The 24,526-nt window shown below is 36.0% G+C and overlaps 1 protein-coding gene across 2 annotated transcripts in view; it reads right to left on the bottom strand.

Annotated features, from left to right (window-relative positions):
* DMD (dystrophin) overlaps positions 1 to 24,526 on the bottom strand; it is a 2,064,872-nt gene that overhangs the window by 1,058,914 nt on the left and 981,432 nt on the right. For both annotated transcript variants that reach the window (XM_082609524.1, XM_082609523.1), the window contains exon 44: positions 21,914 to 22,061. In XM_082609524.1, the coding sequence (XP_082465650.1) occupies positions 21,914 to 22,061 (148 nt within the window). The remainder of the gene's footprint in view (positions 1 to 21,913; positions 22,062 to 24,526) is intronic.

Raw genomic sequence — 24,526 nt, forward strand, 5'->3', positions numbered from 1 at the left:
TCTGAAGATTTCAACAGCAAACCAAAATGGGGAAACCTGTGACCTTTGAAATATAAAATGGTGGTTTGGCTTCCAGTAAAGCTTTGTCCATTATACTCTTACTCTTGTTCTTCTTTCTCTCTAGCTTTTGCCTCTGTCAGAGTCTAAAATGCTAATTAATACTACATCATGGAATATATTTCACATCATTTCTATAAAATTAAAGGAAAAGCTTTAAGGCTATATAGTATCATAGAAGCTACCTTTTACTTATATAAAATTTTATTTGATATATAATTTTCTATACATATTACATTATGTGTATGTGTGTGTGTGTATATATATATATATATATATACACACATACACACATTACTCTAGACATGTTTTATAGCTTCATTGTGTGCAAGATAAATCTAATATATTCTCAAGCCAAACTGTAGTTTGTAGTGTTATTTGCATGATGTATCATTAATGAACTTCAAAAGGAGAGGTGAATGTGAGCAGATTCCTCTGGTCTGGTGAGACTCTACATCCCATACAAGGTCCTATGAAGAACGTATATTCATATAAACATATTCTTAAATACCACACACATATGGCATCGATTGTGATAACACAAAGTTGAAACTTTATATATTTATAAAATTTATAAATTATATATATATATATAAAATTGTACTTATAAGATTAATCTCCAAAATTTACAAGCAGCTCATACAGCTCAATAACAAAAAAAACAAACAACCCAATCCAAAAGTGGGCAGAAGACCTAAATACACATTTCTCCAAAGAAGATATACAGATTGCCAACAAACACATGAAAGAATGTTCAACATCACTAATCATTAGAGAAATGCAAATCAAAACTACAATGAGGTATCACCTCACACCAGTCAGAATGGCCATCATCAAAAAGTCTACAAAGAACACACGCTGGAGAGGGTGTGGAGAAAAGGGAACCCTCTTTCACTGTTGGTGGGAATGTAAATTGATACAGCCACTATGGAGAACGGTATGGAGGTTCCTTAAAAAACTAAAAATAGAACTACCATACAACACAGCAATGCCACTACTGGGCATATACCCTGAGAGAACCATAATTCAAAAAGAGTCATGTACCACAATGTTCACTGCAGCTCTATTTACAATAGCCAGCACATGGAAGCAACCTAAGTGTCCACTGACAGATGAATGGATAAAGAAGCTGTGGCACATATATACAATGGACTATTACTTAGCCATAAAAAGAAACGAAATTGAGTTATTTGTAGTGAGGTGGATGGACCTAGAGTCTGTCATATAGAATGAAGTATATCAGAAAGAGAAAAACAAGTATCATATGGAATCTAAAAAAAAGAATGGTTTCGAAGAACCTAGGAGCAGGAGAGGAATAAAGATGCAGACGTAGAGAATGGACTTGAGGACACGGGGAGGGGGAACGGTAAGCTGGGACAAAATGAGAGAGTGGCATAGACATATATACACTACGAAATGTAAGATAGATAGCTAGTTGGAAGTAGCCTTATGGCACAGGGAGATCGGCTCGGTGCTTTGTGTCCACCTAGAGGGTGGGATAGGGAGGATGGGAGGGAGATGCAAGAGGGAGGGGATATGGGGATATATGTATATGTATAGCTGATTCACTTTGTTGTACAGCAGAAACTAACACAACACTGGAAAGCAATTATACTCAAATAAAGATGTTAAAAAGAAGAAAAAAAGGAAGCTCATATAATAGCACTTCATAATGGTAAAACTTATTTTTCCTTTGATATTTCATTGCTGTCCTTCGTAATCCTCTATACTTATATTTTGTATTTAAAATCATTATTCTGAGGAGTTCATAGGCTTGACCACACTGCTAAAGGAGTATATAGCATATGCAGTAAAGAATCCCCATGCTTGTCACTACCTATTGTTGATTCCCTGACATTAACCTCGCACATAGCAAGGGCTCCATAAATCTTGGATGAACTAAACTGATAGTGAGATGACTCAAGTTCCTTGGAGCTGTACAATGCCATAAATCTACAGAGATTCTTCCTAAGTAAAAATTTAATTTTAAACTACTGTTAAAGAAACTTCCTGGCATTTGTATGTTAACCAGGCAACCCCTATTTTACACGACAGATCTATGAGTTCTGACTTTTGAATCCAAACATACGGTACATATATCCATATGTTTCTTTTTCTTTTTTTTAAAATAAATTTATTTATTTATTTATGGCTGCATTGGGTCTTCATTGTGGTGTGCGGGCTTCTCATTGTGGTGGCTTCTCTTTGCTGTGGAGCACAGGCTCTAGGCACGCGGGCTCAGTAGTTGTGGCACACGGGCTTAGTTGCTCCCTGGCATGTGGGATCTTCCCGGACCAGGGCTGGAACCCATGTCCCCTGCATTGGCAGGCGGATTCCCAACGACTGTGCCACCAGGGAAGTCCCTATCCATATGTTTCTAATTCTCTATATTCTTCCTGCCCTATACTTAAAATCCTATTGTAAAAGTTTTCTTTATATTTTTTCATGTGGATCATAGTAAGCCAGTAGACTTTTAGAGTAATAGGTATTATTGCTCTCATACTGCTTCCTAGATTAGACACCTGTGTAATTTGTATATTTAAACCCTAAGCCTTATTCCTGCAATTTATTTAGCTGAACTATGTAATTTTTTCCCCTTATACCCAAAGGTACCTTTTCCCAAAGAGTTTTGTAATGATAAGGAGTGATAAAAATTCTACAGAAATAAATTTCAGAGGCACCAAATCAACTGCTTTCCATTTATAATCATGGTAGTAAAACAAAAAAGAGTAGAATCAACTTGATTTACCTTTTAGAGAGGTAGACATATTAGTTCCTATTGACAAACACAGGTTTTTTTGTGATTGGAATCATGGAAGTCTTTTTATGTGGTTACTAGAAGTACCCAACTGTCACAATTTTTACACTAAAAATGCAGTATTTAACTTTAAGTGTCAAGATTTTTCATAATACCATGTCCTGAAAGTGTGAAACTGTCTTGCTGATGTATTTTCTTTAACACTTAAGGAGTTGTGAACATTTGGGATATATTAATTGATGATCTTAAGCTTTTCCAGTAGAATTGTAAATGGATGATAAATATACAGCACATTTCAATTATATGCTGAAAATGCATAGAAAAAAAGACTAGGAGGAGAAACATTTAAAAAGTTAACAGTAGTTATTTTTAGTTTAAGAAAAAATTATCCAAAACTTGGAAATTAAGCCAAAGGATGGTTCTGTATGTTCAAGTAACACAGTAGGGTGTTATCTAAATGTCCCCCATACCCTCAAAAGGGCTTCTACATTTTCAGAGAAATGCAAATCTGTTTGACTTACTGTTTACTATTAGTATGAATCCAGACATTTTACAACTCAGTAAAGTTAAATGCTAACTTGTAGAAAACTGAGATGATACAAATGACTTTTTATCCAGTAGAGAATATAACCTTAGAGGCTGCAGGATATTAACCTGTTTTGAATCGAATTTACCAATCTTATTCCAGAATTCTTCACTGATTATAGAAGCATTTGCATCTTGTATCTCCTTTCGAGCCTGTTTTGTCTTACTACTGGCTCCCTCATAAATGTGTTAAATAAAATCTAACATGTAATCATCATGACTTACATGAAAAGTATGTTTCTTAACAAAATTTCACTTTCACACTAGCTGGTATGATTATGGATTTCCTTTATACTTTATTATCCAAAATGTCCCCAATTGATCCATAACACATTTATGATCTGAAAACATAAACGTTTACTTGAAAAAAATACATGGTATATGAAAATCTATTCAGTTTCATGGTGCCATATGCATGCAAGATCTTGAATAACATACAAAGGAATCTAATTGGTTGAAGATGAAACAGTTTTTCAATCGATAGTGTTTTTTTTCCTTTCCCATCAGTAGCAAAGCTATGTAAGAAATAAAGTTTAGAAACATGAAAAGTGTATGAGTACTGACATGTGCTTATTGTGAATGTGATGAGAGAGGTACGTCAGGACAGTGAGAGTTAGGTTCATTACACTCCTTTCTCATACTGTAAATGAAAGAATAACAAATACTGGCTAAAATTCAATAACTTCCATGGCCAAGATACATACTATAATTTGGACATTGATTCCCTTTGATAACCTTTCTCCTCAGGCACCGTCAAGACAGATAATAATTAGTAGTTCAGCTAGGAGCTGGACCACAAATTTCATTTGGGTAAACTATAGGAGACACTCCACATTCATCAGAGCTTTTTCAGTTGCAAATATTCCCTGTGGCCAACACTGCTTGTTTTCCCCTTTGGAATGAGTCTGTTTTCACTGAGCCTTCTAGGATGTTGAGCCGCTAACAGAAGTGAGGACTTTGCAGGCTGAGTGCTCACAGTTGCAAGATACTAAATAATACTGATTCCAGACATTTTATTCCTGTGTGAACTTTTGGTAAGAGGGAGGGGTGCTAGCAGCTGCATATCAGAAGTATCTGCAGTTCCTATCTCAAACCACTCCCTCGCCACCTATTCTACAAATTATACAGTTACCTTGATCTTGAACTTCTTCCTTTTTAAGTATAAAAGCCTGGAGGAGAGTTAGGACTGTTTACACTTCTAAGTCTGTTCCTAAGTCAGAACACTAATTGTGAATTCTGCAGTGTTGACTTGGGATGAAAAAGGGAAAGAAAAAGGCTGGGAAATGGGTGATGCTGGGAAAGTGGGGCAGTCCCTAACCCTTTCTCCTCCCATCCCCACCCCAATCAGCTTTTCCCATCAGTCTTTATAATGAGCATCACTTATTTATTCCCCTACGAAATGTCCCAAAGTTTCCAGACTATTAAAAAAAACTGGGGACTTTAATAAATAGGACTTCACTCTAAACTAAGTAAATGAGACTCTGCATTGACTAACAGAATGCATACCACATGTGAAATTTCCAATTTTCAAATAGCCACATTAAAAAAAGCAAAAAGAAACAGGTCAATTTACTTTTAATAATATATTTGGTTTACTCCAGAATGACAAAATAGTATAATTTTAACCTGGAATGAGATAGTTTACTTCCTTTCAAGATCTTATTAAGTCTTCAAAACTCTGTATGTTTTACCCTCACAATCCATATCAATGACTAGCTGCATTTCAAGAGTTCAGTACTCCATGTGGTTAGTGGCTACTGAATTGGACATTGCAGCACTAGAGACAGACTTAATATTGTGATTCTTATGATCAGGCAACTTTGGAAAACACTTCTCTATTTGGAGGAGACCCAAGAACTCATCCAATGAATATACTTTTCTCACTAGCAAAACTTGGATTAGCTCAGTATTGATGTGATGCTGTTAGACCTTAGAAGATACACAAGAACTTTAGGATTCACACAAATGGGACACTTCAAAGTGAGGCAGAGCATAGGAATTTGGACAAATATTGCTCATGGTAAACTTCTTTATTCCATTATTGTGCAGATGGACAATTAATGACTACATCACTGCCTCAGTCTGGGGTTTCCTTTTAAGAATGAAGCTATTTCTATGCCAACTGTAGAACCCCTGACCCAGGAAGGGATAGCTGGGTTATCTCCTGGAAAGTTCCTTAACTTTCCAGAATTCTGATTTAAATAAAAAGAATAATTCTTATTTCATTTGGTTATTTGAGAAATAAATGAGTGAAATATTGATCATGCAAACAAAGCTAAAGATTGTGTAGGGAAGAGGCTAAGGGTAACTTTCCAACTCCTGTTATAGCTTTAATTTCTTACCTTAGGTGATGACCCTTCATCTCTCAAACCCTTCATTCTTCCCTCCTCTCTCTCCACCTTCTTGATGGGTGGCTCTACCTCCTAGGCCCTGGCAACTTGCTTATGGCCCTTTCTGATTGTGAGGTGATAGCCAACAAGATAGCGGAGAAGTCACTCACTTCTCTACTTCATCAACAGTTCTGTGCAATGAGAGGTTGGGGCTTCCAAGTTCCCATCAGCCAAAAGGTAGAAATCACTGAGAACTGCTAAATGTTTATTGCAGTGTTGACAGTTATAGCTTATGAGGGACCATATTTCTCAAAGAGGAATATTTATATTTAAAGAAGAAATTAAAGTTGGGGATATCACTATACAGACCTTCCTTTATTTTTCCTTTGAGAACTCTATGAGAATGAACACATGCTGTGTTTCACTACTGGATCTCTATTTCCTGGAATAGTATTTAGCACACAGTAGGTTCTCTACAAATATCTGTTTAATTACATATTGAGAGAGCTGCCTGGCGAATCTCAACCAGCTAGGAGCCCATGCTGGTAACCATTCTACAGTACTGTCACTTTTAGCAATGAGGGCTTAATATCTGATTTGAGGAAAGCTGACAATGATATGCAAAATAACCAGTTTCCTCACTATATTTTTAATTAGTAATGCTGTCTTTTACTGTAAGATTCTTAAGTACTTTATGACCACAGTGAGTCCATCTTAATCACATTTGCTGCTTTATTTTCAAGCAGAAAACACACACACAACACCTTCAGATGGATACTGAAGTAGAAATAAGCCATTTAAAATTTGTTTACATGTGGAATGTCTAGAAAGAAAATAAGCGTAACAGGATCACAAAATCTGTCACATATGTTCCTCTAATAATGAGTTGAGGCTGCACTTTTTCAAGTATGCTAAGCTACAGTTCGCCTTTCAAAGTTCTCATCAAAATTATAATGTAAAAAACTAGGAAGTATACAAGAAACCATAAGTATCCTACACAAGCTTATTTTCAAAACTTCAAATCTTGTCCAGACACTCTTCTGCTTAAGTACATTCAGTAACTGTTATTGATAGGCTAAAACACAGACTTGTACGTGTATCTCATAATGTCCCTCACTTAGTATTCCAAATCCGCCTGTCCAGCCTGAGCAATCAGCCTCCACCTGGGAACCTGAGCTCCCTAAGCTTTTGCCACTTAAAGTCATTTCCATTCTCCTAACAACCTACAATTCATATGGCTACCTGGCCTTTGAACATGTGTTCTCATGGTCAAGGACATTCTTTCTTGTTTCTCCCTGATAAACCTACCTGCTCGTGGTAAAGACTTCCCAAGTTCACCATCTCCTCTTCCCTATTGTCACAGGACTTTGTAAACACAGTGAGGAAAGAATTTCTTTTTTTTTAATTAAAAAAAAAGTTTTTTGGCCACAACGCGCAGCTTGTGGGATCTTAGTTCCCGGACCAGGGATGGAACCCGTGCCCCCTGCAGTGGAAGCGCAGAGTTTTAACCACTGGACCGCCAGGGAACTCCAGGGCAGAATTTGAGAACTGTATTCTACCAACTCTGAGGTCTATATATCTATTGCTCTCTGCACTAGACCAACTTCCTTGAGTGATAGATTCCTCATCCCCTCACATGGAGACAGACGTCTGCCTCCCCCACTGATGTAAGGCCACTGTGCATTGTTTGGTTCAACATTGAAACTTTTGGTACGCAGCACCATCCTGACCCTTGACAAAAACATGTTGAATAAGCAAAGAATGCCGACATCCATAGCTGTGCAATGTTAAGGGAAAACAATTTTGCCTTGAAGGAACCATATGTGTCATGGTGGATTTTATCCTGAGAGTATTCTGAAAGGGAGGCCACTACTAACCACTAGGCTGTGACCTTCAAAGGGCTTCTGCCCTGTGGTAACCAAGAGCCTTTCACTGTCAAGGTTGTCTTAGAGAACACCAGCCATCGCTACACAGACCAATGCCTAAGTCTTCCATATACGACCGCTGCTTACCAAATCCTGGTCTCCTACCAAAACTCTACTTTTATTTCAAATCATGGAGAAATAAATGAATGTCTCTGTATCTTCTGTTCCCTCGATAACCTACATCTTATAAAGGATCCCCCAAATCTATATCTCAACAGGAGATTAATATGACAATGTAATTGAAAGTGCTTCATAAATTAGAAAGTGCCTTATTATGTTATGACTAATGTTATTGCCATCATTAACAAGCCTAACATCATCTCTAATAATAAAAATAACCCTTCGGAATACTCTGATTTTGATGTACTATGGGTCAAATTATAACCCATAGCAATAAAGATGTTATGTCTCACCCTTACTGATAATGACATAAGATGGGTTTAATTAGGATTATACTTATCACGAAATAGCATTTTTATGGATGGAAGAAGTTTCATTTTTATTACTTAATATCCTTAAGGCCTCTTAAGAGGGCCTGGTCCTATAATGAGTGGTGGATATTATTCTCTTTATTCGTTTCCTCAATGCTTATTAGGCAGAGCTGAGATTTAATTTTTTCTCAACATCTCAAACTTCTAGCTGATGCTCAGTAAGCCATATGATATTCAGATCCCAAGGCCTTCACTTATTTGCCTTGTGATTTGGGGTAAAATATTTACAGTTCTGAGTCTTGTAAAAAGTTATAAGAATAACTTTTCTACTTATCTGGTTGCGTTTTTTTTTTTTAGAATCACATCAAAAATATTTCTTATAATCTTTAAATATAAAGGCACTAAAAGCAACTTTACTACTGCAATTAAATAAATATTGTGTTACATCTTTCTGGGCCCGTTTCTTTTTTTTTAACATCTTTATTGGAGTATAATTGCTTTACAATTGTGTGTTAGTTTCTGCTTTATAACAAAGTGAATCAGCTATACATATACATATATCTCCATATCTCCTCCCTCTTGTGTCTCCCTCCCTCCCATCCTCCCTATCCCACCCCTCTAGGTGGACACAAAGCACCGAGCTGATCTCCCTGTGCTATGTGGCTGCTTCCCACTAGCTATCTATTTTACATTTGATAGTGTATATATGTCCATGCCACTCTCTCACTTCATCCCAGCTTACCCTTCCCCCCTCCCCGTGTCCTCAAGTCCATTCTCTATGTCTGTGTCTTTATTCCTGTCTAGCCCCTAGGTTCTTCAGAACCTTTTTTTTTTTTTTTTTTAGATTCCATATATATGTGTTAGCATACGGTATTTGTTTTTCGTCTTTGACTTACTTCACTCTGTATGACAGACTCTAGGTCCATCCAGCTCACTATAAATAACTCAATTTTGTTTCTTTTTATGGTTGAGTAATATGCCATTGTATATATGTACCACATCTTCTTTATCCATTCATCGGTCAATGGACACTTAGATTGCTTCCATGTGGTGGCTACTGTAAATAGAGCTGCAGTGAACATTGTGGTACATGACTCTTTTTGAATTATGGTTTTCTCAGGGTATATGCTGGGCCTGTTTTTGTAAAAGTGATTTAATATCATCTTCCCAAATTAAGCATTTCCTACACTGGCTTCTTAATTTTTTAAAAATTAAATTCTTCCCTTATACTCATCATATTACTACCTTGTGACACTCAATCAGAAATAACCCAACACACATACACACACATACACACACAGAGACACACGATTAAAACAAAAAAAGATCTAGGAAATAATACTTTCCTATGTGTGATGAACCTTGACATGTTCTATTTTGTTTCACTAAACACAAACATTTGTGGTGAGCCACAAATTGATTTTATGACTCACGGTTTAGAAAATACTAGCCCACTAGATTAAAAGAAAAATAGAAAAAATAAACCAAAATGTAACCAACAGGAAAGGAAATGAGTCCTAAGCATCACCTTTTGCCATTTCTTTCCATGTATCTGTAATCGGTCCAAGAGGACCTCATCGTGCCCTAATCAAATCACAGTTTTTCATAATACCAATGTTTCCCCCTTTTTCTGGATGTAGGCTTCCCTCACTTATTTCCCACATCACCTCTCCTGTGAAGCACTTCCAAATCTTCTAGCCAGTTAGTTACTCCTTTTCTTGCCTTTCCCCCAATGTCCCGGTTATATACATACCTCTATTATACCTCATACATGTTATTTTAGTTGCTTAAATATCCATCTACTGAATATACCATTCATGTTTCAATTGTTAAAATGTCCATCAACTTCAGTGAACCTTGATACCTCTGTGAGTAGATTGGGATTCTGTTAATTTTTATGTCCTGAGCACCTAGCATAGAGTCTGACATAGAGTAGCTCCAAAGTAAAAGTTTGCTGAATAAATGTATTGATTTTAAAGGTTAATTGAAATATAAGGAATTGCTAGGGCTAAATGTTCAAATGCAGTGGTGGTATGCAGGTTCTTTAAAATATGGGTAATCTTATGGGCAGATCCATCCCTTGGGTGGCACAACTAACTGGTAGCCTCCTAAGCCCAGTGTACTGGAGTGGTTGGTGTCATGTGCTCCTCTTATTTGAACATCATTACAATTCTATTTCAAAATTTCTGTTCTTAATGATATCCCAAGGAGACTATGAAAGATTTCAACAGTTTAGCCTCCTTAGATTACATTATCTTGGGTGGTTATGTAGTGGTTGAATTGCCCTGAACACTCTTTTAGGGATAGCCCTGATTATGAGATAAAATTGGCAAATTCCTATGAACTATGGATTGGTAGAGTTTGCTTATTACAGCATACAGATCTTAAACAACTGTTTATAAGCCGCTGTTAAACCATGCTGCATAGCTTATTATTTTTTTTAAATAATTGTGTTGTTTTAAAGTTAAGGTTGTTTCAGCAATCCATTATTAATATTTAAAAATACATATACTGCCCTTTTGTAAGCACATACAAGTATCATCTATTATTTAAATACAAATAGAAATTGAAAGGTAACATGTTCGAAAATGTATTATTTAAAAATAGCAGTAAAATGGGATTTTCAAAATAAAATCATATTAACTAGGATTTACAATACAATATAAGCCTGTATTATTATTGTCATGCCAGGATTTGGAGAACTATGCTGGAACATTAAATTTATTCATTTTCACAGCCAGCAGATATTTTGATGTCTGAGTAGCAACACGAACAAATTACCTAAAAACTTTTAATAGTGTATAATAAATTAAGACTGAATCGTAATGCAAAAGTGGGTATAACAGGACAAAATTATGAATCTCATATAATGATCCAACAACACTTAAAGTGTGGAAACATTTGTATTCTGGAATATACGACCACGGTTGATCCTAATTGTTTCTCTCTTGTCAAACAGAAATTGCACATTAATCTCAAAGTATTGCAAACTGTTCATTACATGCAAATGGTTATGTTGTACAGGCTCTCCAAGGGGACGCAAACTTCTTTACAAAAGGAATCAGGCTAGAAGAAGAGTTTCTCTGATTACGCTAGGATTCTGTTTAGAGTTCTTCATTTATAAGCAACAGAAACTGCCTCTGCCAATAAGGAAATCCATGATAAGGAAATGGAGAGGTTCACAGGACAGAAAGGAAAATCAAAGAATCAGGCTTGGAACAAACAGGACTCCAGAGGGTCCCCACAGCAAACGTAGCTTGTTGGTCTTGACCAGGCATTCTCCTTAGAATGAATGAAGCCCAACCATATCTCTTATCTCAAGTTTAAAAGTCTCAAGAAAGAATATGATTGGGCAAGCTTAGGACCTATGCTTAGGACCACTGAGATGGTGGGAGAAAGGCTCTGGCAGAACAACTTCGAGAACTCTCTTGGGCAGAATACTTGATTTATTGTCCCATGAAGACTGCTCAAGTAATCAAGAGGACCTGGCGGTACTATCAGTAAGGAGAACAGTTCCTATATACTCTTCAAAATGTCTAAGTCCACCACACACTATTTAAGTGACTTTAAAACCTCTTTTTATTTTTAATCATACCCCTTCTCCTAATGCATGGAGTTAAAAGTTGACTCAAATAACAAGTCTATTTGGAGTTACTTTTTTGTTACCATGACTTTCAGTGTGTTTGACGAGCATGGCTGAAGTCTATTTCTCTGTTATGTCAAGTAACAAAGAATATTTAAAGAGAGGGTAAGAAGGACCCTTGAATTTTTATTGCAACTTTTTATGACTCTATCTTCTAAAGCAAGAGTTAACAAACTTTTTCTGTAAAGAGCTACATAGTTAATCCTTTGGCCTTTGTGGGCCAGGCGGTCTCCATGGCAACTACTTATCTCCCCCTTTGTAGCCAGAAAGCAGCCATAGACAGTAAATAAATGTGGTTGAGTCCCAGTAAAACTTATTTGCAAAAACAGGTGGCTGGCAGGATTTGGTCCCATAAAATTCCTCTTCTGAAGAATTTAGTATTTATAGGGTCAATAATATTTAGTGTAGTATGTATTATATCAAATTCATTTAATTGCTTGACATCTGAGGGATGTCACAGGTGAGATACTTACTCCTAATAATGACCAGTTCAATGTTCCACATGGAGCCCTAGATTCTATGGTGGTATATTATTTTGTTTCAGGTTGAAGTTATAAAAACTAAAATTATATATTGACAAAAATAATAATGTGCCAATAAAACCTCAAGGGGAAATATGCTACCACACAGTCTGATACGTACTCATATCAGACTTATCTACTATTTTTCAGTTACCTATGCCCCTGACTCTTTCCTCCTTAAAAAAAAATTACTGTCAATTATAGCTTCACAAAAGAGCAAGAATTAAAAAATTTCTTAACTATGATGCTTGCAAACAATCCTGGTCTCTGGCTTGTACCTATATTTGGTTATCTAGGAGGAAGATTTACCATTCTTATGACTAAATACTTGCTATTCAGCTTAATGAACAGTTCATCCTGAACCAACTCATCTATGAACAGGCCTCTTGTACTATAATTTGTCAACTTTATCATCGTTCAAAATTTAAAATTCACGTCAGAACATTTTCTCACTCTCTTTGTATGACTTGTTCATAACTAGCTCTTTCCTTATGCTGCCTTTCACAATATTGCTCTTTTCTGTTTCCCGAAATCTCGTTCTCGCAATTGAGTTTGGGAATCCCAGAGGTGTAATGGAGGAGTGGCAAGAAAGACTAAAGGGACACAAATAACTGCTGTAGAAAGAAGACCCATTTGCCTAGGCTGGCTCCAGGACTTTCTAGAGTGTTTACATATGGCCATGTGTTTCTAACTTGGCCTTCATATGCTGAACACATGTGGCTGTGAGCTTATTAAGGGAAAGGTGGCTCTTTGCCAAGTCTGTATCCCTAGTAGCAAGCAAAGTGCCTGCCTTGCACACACTAGGCTTACACTAAATATTTGTTGAATGGATTTTGATATTTATGATACACTCAAAGGGTCAGAGAATGAAGCCATCATACTGCTAAAAACTTTCAGCAAATATGAGAGTTTCAAGTGTTCTGTACAAAGAAGAGGAGAGGGCAGCTCCTTGGAAGGAAGAATTTCTTGGATATGAGATGGGGTAAAAATGGAAGAAAGGACAAGCTTAGGGATAGTTTGCCTTAGGGAATAATATGATGAAAATATAATCCTTTCATTTATCCAATTATTCATCATAGTGAGTATTATATATTTTATATATGAAGAGATTGTTCTATGTACTGAAGACCTATTAGTGACCAAGAAAGACAAGGTCCCTGCAAGATTTACATTCTAGTGGGAAAGATAAAAAATAAACATGCAAACATATATTAAAATTTCAGCAATTGACAATGTTATGAAGAAAGCAAAGCAGGGTAATTTGGAGAGAAATTAATCCTCTCTCCGTGTGTGTGTGTGTGTGTGTGTGTGTGTGTGTGTGTGTGATCTTTTTTTTTTTTTTTTTTTTTTTTTTTTCTTTTTGCGGTATGCGGGCCTCTCACCGTTGTGGCCTCTCCCGCTGCGGAGCACAGGCTCCGGACGCACAGGCCCAGCGGCCATGGCTCACGGGCCCAGCCGCTCCGCGGCACATGGGATCCTCCCAGACCGGGGCACGAACCCGCATCCCCTGCATCGGCAGGCGGACTCCCAACCACTGCGCCACCAGGGAGGCCCTGTGTGATCTTTTTAAAATAGGAGAATTTACAAAAAGCATATCTGAGAAGATAACATCAGAACATGGACATATGTAAGTAAAGAGAAGTGTACAAAAGTCCTGAGAGGGAGGGGATTAAGACATAGAGAATAAAGACTGAGGATAGGGTAGAACCCTCTAGCAAAGAGAAAAGCAAGTTTAATGGTAGGAACTAGCACTAGAAGGAATAGTAAGAAGGTATGAGAGAAGAAACAGCAATGAGATCAGAGTGGCTGGAACATCCTCTTTGCAAAGTAGTGTACTTCATAAAAATTACTTATATTAGCATTAATCTTATTTTTCATTAAATAATTTCTGCTTCACATTGCTTCCATGTTGATGTGAGCAGGGTTTTTTCCAATTTGGAATTTGCAATTAGCATGCTTCACTTTTTTTTTTTTTTGGTAGATTCTTACTCTCCTAATAATTTCTTACTCTAAGACTGGGGATCCCTTAGGGATGATATGTTTTCTCATGCATTTTAAGCAGTTCTTTACAGTTGTGGCTATTACAGTAAGTTATAGTTTTGGTTATTGCTTCTTTTCCATTATGTAGAGCAATTTTTCATCTTCTTAAACATATCATGCTAGACAACAGAACTTAAAGAACTAGCCATTGAGATTATCCAATTATTTTAATATACTTATCTTATGAAAGACACATTTGACAGGCAACAATTTAGAGCCCCTCTCTGAATTTCTGCACTCTGCCAAACTCCCAATAAATCTGTTATTACTACTTCTGAAAAGACGCATAAGAGCCAAGAAGTTATAGAGGAGTTTCTAAGCAGCAATAAAAAGCTAACGGTATTTACATAAGAATGAAGTACCCAACTGTTTAGCTGTATTAAGAGACTGACTTCTCATGCCATTACCAGCTAATAACATTGGAAAGCTTACTTTAAGATGTATTCCCATACTTACACATCACTGTAACCCTAAAGTAAGTGACGAGAGACAAATTCTCTTCGCAGTAAATTTTCATGTTGATTCTCTTATGTTAGTGTATATCCTCTAGCTACAGAAACCAGGGTAGCTTTGTGACCACCAAACAAAATCTTATGAAATTTTATTACTGCTGGGGAAATATAAAGGGCCAGCAGTAGTATGAATTATTCTTAACATTGGGGTCCCAATGAAGGGCAACAGATGGCAGAAATTTTTACTCAAATGATTGTTCTATCAAAGTTTCTATTAGCATTTGAGCCCCAGCAGTGCAGCTGTTAAGAAGCCTTCAAACTCACCAGCCAGCTGGTAAAATCAGCACTGTAAAAACTGACTACACAGAAAACATACTTGTATGCAATTTGGTCTTTTACACCATATGCCTTTTTCTAGATAGCCTTTGATTTACTCCATATTAATTCAAAGTCAGTTATCTCCTACAGAATCCTTTGGGGGAGTAGATTACCAATTAGGTATTAAAGTATATCCAAATAAAAATACAAACACTCACTATAGCAGATAGTGTCAGTGATCTATGTACATCCATTCAGCACTCTTTGTTTCTGAGAAAGCCAATGGTTTTTCAATGATGGGACCTACCACTTGAGGCTTTCTACGCTGCAAGCTCAGAAATCAGGGTGAGAATAATTAGAAAGTCTGGGTATTTCCAGTAAGAGGAAGACAGCTTTTTTATGGACTCACTTTGTCTCAAGCTTTTGGGTAGGAGTTACCCAGCTCCAATGTGTTATTGGAATCTAAACTTGTAAGAATTGGGTACTTTACAAAGTGCTCTAGAATTTTCTTCCATCACAAATAGCCAAGGTAAGGCAGAGCTGAAGAGCAGCTAAAATTGTCTTTGACACTTAGATGCTTCTTTCTTTGTCTTCTCTCCCTCAACTGCAAGAAACTAGTGCCTTTTTTCCTTGATTTATTTCCTCATCTGAGAGATCACAGAAATGTTCTCATGTTACAACCATACAGTTTATATGTAATTTTCCATTCTCCATGCAAATTTCCAATTTGAGAAAAGAAAAAGCATATTTTGCTTAACTAGAACATGAATTTAAACTATTTTTTTGAGATTTGATGATGAACATAAACATTATGATATGACATACTTAATCCATGCTGTCTTAAGTACCCACAATCACAATGAATTAAAATTTATCATTATGTTACAAAGTAAACAGTTTTTAATTGAATTTATTTACAGCAATACACAAAAATATATTATACTTCTACCATACAATGGAGTAAAACACAGTAACATTGAAAGATATGCCGGAAGACTAACTTTAAGAAGATGCTATTTTGCCTAAAAACAGCAGTTAACTAATGTCACAATAACACATTGCTGTTTCACTCCCTATGTTTGCTTACCATTCACTGATTTAAAGCCTTAAAAGTTTCATCTAAATAATCCTACTTCTGTTTACTTCTTTAGGTTAATTTCAAATGAAATTTCTTACGATTTCAAGGTCTCATGCTTGCCCAAGGCAATGCTCTTTAGAAGGTGCTGTTAATTTTTAATACGGTTCACTAAGCAGCACTGTCCCATAAAATAAACAGGTTCCATTTCCATTAATAGCAAGGTTATTCTACTCTTTTAAATATTCAATCTAATTTTTTTTTTTTTCGGTACGCGGGCCTCTCACTGTTGTGGCCGCTTCCGTTGCGGAGCACGTGCAGGCTCAGCGGCCATGGCTCACGCGCCCAGCCGCTCCACGGCATGTGGGATCTTCCCGGACCGGGGCACGAACCCGCGTCCCCTGCATCGGCAGGCGGACTCTCAACCACTGCGCCACCAGGGAAGCCCTCAATCTAATTTTGATTTTTATTGTTTCTACTGTCAACTTCAAGAATTTTCAACTCCATTAAAATAACAGCCCGTGCTTTAAAAATTATTTCTTTCTACTCTAGAAGAACATGTAGAGCTAAATGTTAGGACATGTTATGATTTCCACTTTTCTGTTTTCACTCAAGGTACTTGTTGGCACACCAATTCACTCTGTCACTAGATGAGTTAACATTATTTTCATAACTTTCCTTCATGGTGCTCAGCTTTCCCTTTGAAAACTCCCGTTAACATTTATTCTTGTTAGTTCTAAAAAGAGGCAGATGTGTCAGCTTTCTGAGGAAGATTTGTTTGGTTGAACTGGAATGTTCCTCACTTTCCAATCCAAGAGCAATACTTTGAGAAAACATCATAAGTCATAAAAGTAAGCATTATTGAAAATGCCTGGTTATTCAATCTGTATTTCAGATGTTTGGGGACAGCAATTCAGTAAATGCACTTTTGTTTTTATAGATACGGGCTAATCACTTAGGAAGTGTGATTAGTTATAAGGTCTCACGTTTAATGAGTATTTTGTGGAGAATGCAATTCTAAGTACTTTATGCACATCTCATTTTTACTATTTAAGAGAAGAGAAAACAGAGACATAGAGATTTAAGACACTTCACAAGATTCTGCAGCTATTAAAGGAGCTAAAGGAGCTGGGATTTGAACCCACACTTTGTGAATGTGGCTTCCAACTTTTTAGCCAATTTTCTTTTTTTTTTTTTTTTTTTTTATTAGTTTCTGCTTTATAACAAAGTGAATCAGTCATACTAGCCAATTTTCTAAACTTCTACTAGAGCCTAATGTGGCATGTCAATATTTTTTGTGGGTGATAAAATTTTCCATATGTACTCAATTACTGCTTGTTGAATGAATATTTAAGAGACACATAAATAATTGAATGAGCTTATTAACAGACCAATTTTAGTGGCATGAAACATGATTGATATTTTCTCATGTAAAAAAATATGATATTTTTAAAAGATTCCCCATGGTGCCATGACATATTTTTGGAATACCTTGAAAAATATTAATTAATATATTTAATTCTATCATTCATTTGTGATGGCTGAGTTGCATTCATTCAATAGCTGAGTTGCATGGAACCAGACAATCTTTTTGGCATTGGCAGCAACTTTATTTTGAATAGTAACACCAAGTGTCAGTAGGACAATGATTTGTCTTTTTTAAAGTTAAAAAGATAAATAAAATGCAGTTTGATAGAAGTCTATATACATAAACTTACAACATGTACCTGTTTATTATTTTATTTCATATCTAGACATGATATCTTTGCTGAAAATTATTCTTATGAGGCTTTAAACTCCAGTGTACCCCTGTAAATATTTGTTTAGTACATGGGCTGCTTAGTTGATTTTCCTTAAAGTAACCATTACTGGTTCATGGCAACAAATCTGTCTGCTGCTAACAGGCAGCATCTACATTCTGTTTCCTAAAATAATTTCTCATCAAAAATTTAAACTCTCGGGGCTTCCCTGGTGGTGCAGTGCTTGGGAGTCCGCCTGCCGATGCAGGGGACACGGGTTCGTGTCCCAGTCCGGGAGGATCCTGCGTGCTGCGGAGAGGCTGGGCCCGTGAGCCGTGGCCACTGAGCCTGCGCCTCCAGAGCCTGTGCTCCGCAACCAGAGAGGCCGCGATAGTGAGAGGCCCGCGTACCACACACACAAAAAAAATTTAAACTCTCTTATTCATTATTAGTCAGTCAACAATGATAATGACCAAGACAGCTGAAATTACCATAGTTTCCATTTCTCTTATCAATGGAGGTGACTTATAATGCCTTTCTGTACCCTTTTCTGAGACTTAGCAGAACAGAAAGATAACTCCAGATGTCTTATGTTTATGTGTGTCTATGCAGGTATGCACATGTGTATGTGCATGATTTTGGACCTTCCTAATCACCGGGGAAAAGAAACCGTAACTGTTTAGAATATTTGTGATATCATTCACAGTTCCATAACTAGAAAAACTTTTCCCTGGACATCCAGAATTCCCTTTTTTATTTCATTGAGTAAAAAACAGACTAAATATGGGCTTCCCTGGTGGCGCAGTGGTTGAGAGTCTGCCTGCGGATGCAGGGCACACGGGTTCGAGCCCTGGTCTGGGAAGATCCCACATGCCGTGGAGCAGTTAGGCCCGTGAGCCATGGCCGCTGAGTCTGCGCGTCCGGAGCCTGTGCTCCGCAACGGGAGAGGCCACAACAGTGAGAGGCCCACATACCAAAAAAAAAAAAAAAAAAAAAAAAAACAGACTAAATAAAATAGTCTTTTAAGAAATTCTCCAATTAACGGAAAAAAAGTTTTGATAAAATGTTCATCAATTACAACTAAACCCCAGTGTCAAGAAGTGGAGACCTTTAGTCATTCTCAAGGCAATTAAAATTATCATATAGTTTTAAGATTGTATAGAAGTAAACACACTAAAATATCAAATGACATAAAAATTGTTTGTTTTGGACTTCTGCTTCTGTCCAAGTTGGAGTAACAGGGACCAAATTTAACTTCTTGGTTAAAAAATTTTTTAAATGAACAAAACGTATGAAACAATGTTTTTGAAGACATTTATACACTGGGTAATTTTTAAAAAGTGATCTCTAAGAAATTAGAAACAAATGAGGTGAGCCCTACCATTGCCCCAGCTTACTATCTGGGCAGAGTTCCAAGCTATGACAAAGGATGAAGGCACTCTCACAAAGCCACAGAGTCTCCTTGAGTTGAGGAGATGGAGCTGGGAACCCAAGGAGACCAAAGTGGCTAGAGTAACAGGGCAGAGCATCAGAGAGGAGACAGATACACAGAGAATAAACATTGGAGATGTGCAGAGAACACCCTTCCAGTCTTCAGCTCAGTCCCAATCAGTTCCCATATGAGAAGAAACTACCACTGTCTAGGGAAAGAACTACACGAAATGACTAAAGGGAACAATCACCAGAGTTCACATATGGCTGGGAATAGTATCTGTTCCTGCCAGCCACAGTGGAAAATATCATTCACAGAGCATCAGAGTGAATACTGAGATGGGTTTTGCTTCAGTAGTGGGGAAAAATTAGTCCTAGACTTAGGTTGTTCTGCTCAAAACTCAAAAAGTATAAGAGGAAGACACTCAAAAGATCGAAGTGTTTCCAAGCAAACTAACTGTGTTCCAGCACAAAGGTCATTAATATTTACCTGCACAAATATATCAAGCACTCAACAAGTTAAAATTCACATTTGGCACCCAATCAAAAATTACCAGTCATCCAAAGAAGCAGGAGAATAACATCCATGACAAGGAGAAAAAAATAATTGAAATTGACCCAAAATAGACACAGATGATAGAACTGGTAGACAAGTACATTATAACTGTTATTATAACTGTATTCCATATTTTCAAGAAGGTAAAGATTGACATGTTGAGTAGAGACAAGAAAGATGTTAAAACTCTCAAGTCACACTTCAGCAATGTACTGAATCACACAAAACAACGTCTGAGGTTAAAATTATACACTAGATGAGATTAACCACAGATTAGATATGGTAAAAGATCAGATTAGTCCATTTGACAATAGAAATTATGTAAAATGAATTACAGTGAAAAAAAGACTGAAAATAAAAAGAACAAAACATCAGTGAGTGGCCTAATATATGTTATCAGAGTCCCTGAAAAGGGGAACGGGGCAGAAAAATATTATTTTTCAATAACACCTTTAAAATTTCTGAATTTGATGAAAACTAAGGACACACAGATCCAAGAAGCTTAACAGACCTCAAGAAGAAGAAACACAAAGAAAACTATACCAAGGAACATCATAAACCAATTGCTCAATTCCCAAAAGCACTCCCTAATAAACCTTCTGTATCCATTTCCGAGTGAGATGCCAACCCGAAATATATACCAATATCCACATCAAGACAACCACCCTCTGTGGAGTAGAAGGTATATATATATTTACCTTCAATATACTTCTACATTGCTTTATTTTTTCATAATGAGTATATAGTATTTTTACAACAAAAACAGATTAATATACGTAACTACCTTGTGATGGATATCTTTGAAAATGGCAAGAGGTTTATAAATCTCCCCAAGAACACCTTATATCTCTTATAATTCTGCCTTTAAGTCAGAAACCTAGTGATGCTGTATTAGCTCAAAATTCACTTTAGTGCTGTTACAAAATGTATTTTCTGTATGATGGCAGATTGGAAATCCACAAATTTCCTGTACCTGCAATGCCGATGCTGATGTGTATAAAAATTTGATTGATATACACATAATTACACAAGATTCCAAAATTATTCATTTTCTATGTTTACATAGCTTACACACACATAGGTGTTTAAATGCTAACTTTCTTAATATCAAAAGGCCTATTTGCTATGCAAAAAATATTTGAGAATGGAGAACTGTAAGGTTGAAAATGATATTGCTTTTATGAATCCAGCATTTTGAAATGTCTGGACTATTTAATACATTACCCTTTTCTTTGCTTTCATCTGTCTTAATCAGTGTTTGCTGGCATTCAAAAACTGGCCATAGTTCAAATCTACTTGACTGAAAATTGCTACCTGAACAACTTTAAAAAATGTTGCAAAAATACTTAAGATCTGGTATAATAAACACAATAGTTCTTATACCTAAGCCATATACTTTATAACATAAATTACAACCTCTACAATGTACTTTATCTGCATAATCAAAAGATACAGCAAGTTGAAATTAAACTGTACGCTGGTTGTAATCCATATGTTGCATTTCCATTAACAAAAACCATGCAACAGTCAATAAGTACTGCCAATGAACTCTGCATTGTTTTGGCCTCTGGACTATCTCAGAAGGCATTTTGTCAATAGAATATATAGAAATATTGCTATATCACCACAAATTGTCTTTAGGGAAACAGAACTGTAATTTCATCATGATGGATATTTCTAGCAACTACATGATTGCTAAGTATACCACAAGTTCTCCTCCTGGACAAAATCCAACATAAGGCAAAAACACACACTGCCCTAAAGCCACAGGACACCCTGCTGTAAGATGCTTCCCTGTATCAAAGATTCAATTACACTTTGCAGTTCATCAGGTAAACCAGTTACGTCTAGACCCCCATCCTGACACAAAACGTCCACTGCATAGTCTTCCAGATCATCATGACAAGTTCTAATAGGTGCAGTGCTGACAACAAAAGTCAAAAATTATAAATTTCCATCATCCTTCACAACCTCTACTTAAAGAAGTTAAGTAGTCGTGATGCTGTGGTGAAGATAAAAACAATTTGAAAAAAAGAGATCTCAAAAACTTACCTTAAGATACCATTTGTATTTGGCATGTTTCCAACTCTCAGGAACTTGTGTCTTTTTGAGAAAGTGTTCAGCTTCTGTTAGCCATTGACTAAATATCTTCATATCATAATGAAACCGCCGCCATTTTTCAACAGATCTGTCAAATTGCCTGGAATTAAACAATATGGATCAAGGAAAATAAATGGATTATATGGACCTAACATATATTTTATTACATTAACAAGGATACTATTTTGATAGTTTCTCACATTTGTATATTTCAATTTCAATTAACATAAATAATTAGTATAGAATACAGGATGAATTAAAATAAAAGGTTGTAATTTTCCCTTTAAAACTTAATACATTTTGTGATTGAAACAAAGATGGAAACAACTATCATGGAGTATTAGTGTTTTCTTCCCTATGAGAATATTTAATTTTTAATAAAATTTCAGGAATTAAAAAAATACATTAACATCTAATAAATTAAGTATTTTGAAGCTAGATACTAAAAGTCAAAATATTTTTTGGATCAAAACAAAATTATTTCATTAAACTCTATCAATTTCAGTCATATCTTGACCTAAAAGCGTCTATTAAGATCCTCGAGCACTCAGGATGATAGATGTAATAACTTATACGTAGGCTTACATGTGAAAAATCTACCAACTAACTGATATAGTAGTCTAAAACAGATGATGAGTGTTGTCTTCCTTTATCCTTCCGGTTTCATTGTATCCACTAAAATTTAAATTGGAATGCTGAAGGAATTTAGTGCAAGGTAATATCTTAACATCTCATATGAAAAGAATATTAAGAAGGAAGCATTTGGTCATATTCCGGTCACAGAAGAGACTGAGGCAGAAATTATATGAGTCAAGGCTTTATGTTTACCCTAAGACAGATGCACATAACAATCACTTGTGGCATTTAAAAAAAAAACAGCAATAAAACACTGATTTTGGGTCTCCAGTCTAGACCAGTTAAATCAGTATCTTTGGAGGTGGGATCCTTACACTGGTATTTTTAAAAGCACCCAGATGATTCTAATGTACGGTTAAGGTGAAAAATACTGTATATTGTTAAGTTTTAAAGTTTTATGGGGTTCACAATCTACTGGGTCTCCCAATGCCCATCCAAACAGGCATTTGCCAGCACGAAAAAAAAAGCCATCCTGCAGATTCCTGGCTGAAGAGCTGCCTCACAATACAGAAGTCTGTCAAACTTCTCTGAGTTCTACTCTTAAGATGCAATGGATTATAGATTTGAATATCTTGAGGATCTTCTCAGATCTCTACCTCCATTTAGGAACTTTAAATAATTTTAGAACCCAAATAATGCCACAATTCCCTACTGTTTTACTGGGAAAGGAATGGAATTCACATTTATTAAACATTTACTATGAACCAGGCCCTGGGCTCTGTGCTTTCACGTATCCCATTCCACTGACTCCTACAAAACACCCTGCAGCATAACAATTATTACTTCCATTTCCCACTGGAGAAAACTGAGATGCTGAGTAAATTACCAAAAGATAAATAGATACTAAATGGAAGAGAGGGAACTCTAACTCAGATCTCTCTGGTTTCAGTGGTGTCTTTTACCACCTTACGTTAAATTTGCTGGGATTTCCTTTTTTCAAGATGAATTTTCACCAAGTTAAACAATTCAATGTGATAGTTGTAGGCCTCTTTTTCCTATTTTTTCTTCTTTATTTTCTTCCAATATTTAATTATACATCTACATGTACATTGCATTCTATCAGATATTGTATTTAATGATTAACTGTATTTTCACCTTAAAAATATCTAAAACAGACAGTATTTTGGTAGCATAAAAAAGGCAGCCAATGATAGCCAAAAGAGGCAGTCTCTATAGCTAGCTTATAAAAAAGAATTCTACCTTTAATAAATAATGGCATTCTAGAGTTGATCAAATATGATATATCCATGAGCCACAAAATTATCTTGGAAATGTTTGCATATTTAACAATAATTTTGTTTTCATATGTTTTCAGTGCTAATACACGAAACATGACTTAAGAATACATCATAAGAATTTATTTCCTTTAAAAAAGAATTGTACATTTTATATGTCTTACAGGCACTTGAATCACAAAGAGTTGTTAAATGAGAATCTAAAACACAATGAATCATAGTTGGCATTGTTCCATCTTAGTGAGACTAGTTGATTTTAGTTTTCATTATATTTATTTTTATGTTGTCAAGTTTTTCTGCAATGTGCATATCATACTTTGAATATTCAGAAAAATACAGTTATTAAATTTTGTTTATTTATTTTAGATAGAACTATAGTTGATTTACAATATTATATTAGTTTCAGGTGTACAGCCCAGTGATTCAATATTTTTGCAGACTATACTCCATTCAAAGTTATGGCTGTATTTTAAATAATGGCCATATTCCCTGTACTGTACAATATATCCTGCTGCTTATTTATTTTATACATAGTAGTGTCTCCTAATCCCATACTCTTATTTTGCCCCTCCCTTTTCCTTTCCCCACTGGTAACAACTAGTTTATTCTCTGAATCTGTGATTCTTTTTCTGTTTCATTATATACATTCTTTTATTTTTTTAGATTCCACATATAAGAGATAACAGAGTGATAA

The sequence above is a fragment of the Mesoplodon mirus genome (genome assembly GCF_964341445.2).
Source record: "Mesoplodon mirus genome assembly, chromosome: X".
Lineage (NCBI taxonomy): Eukaryota > Metazoa > Chordata > Mammalia > Artiodactyla > Ziphiidae > Mesoplodon > Mesoplodon mirus.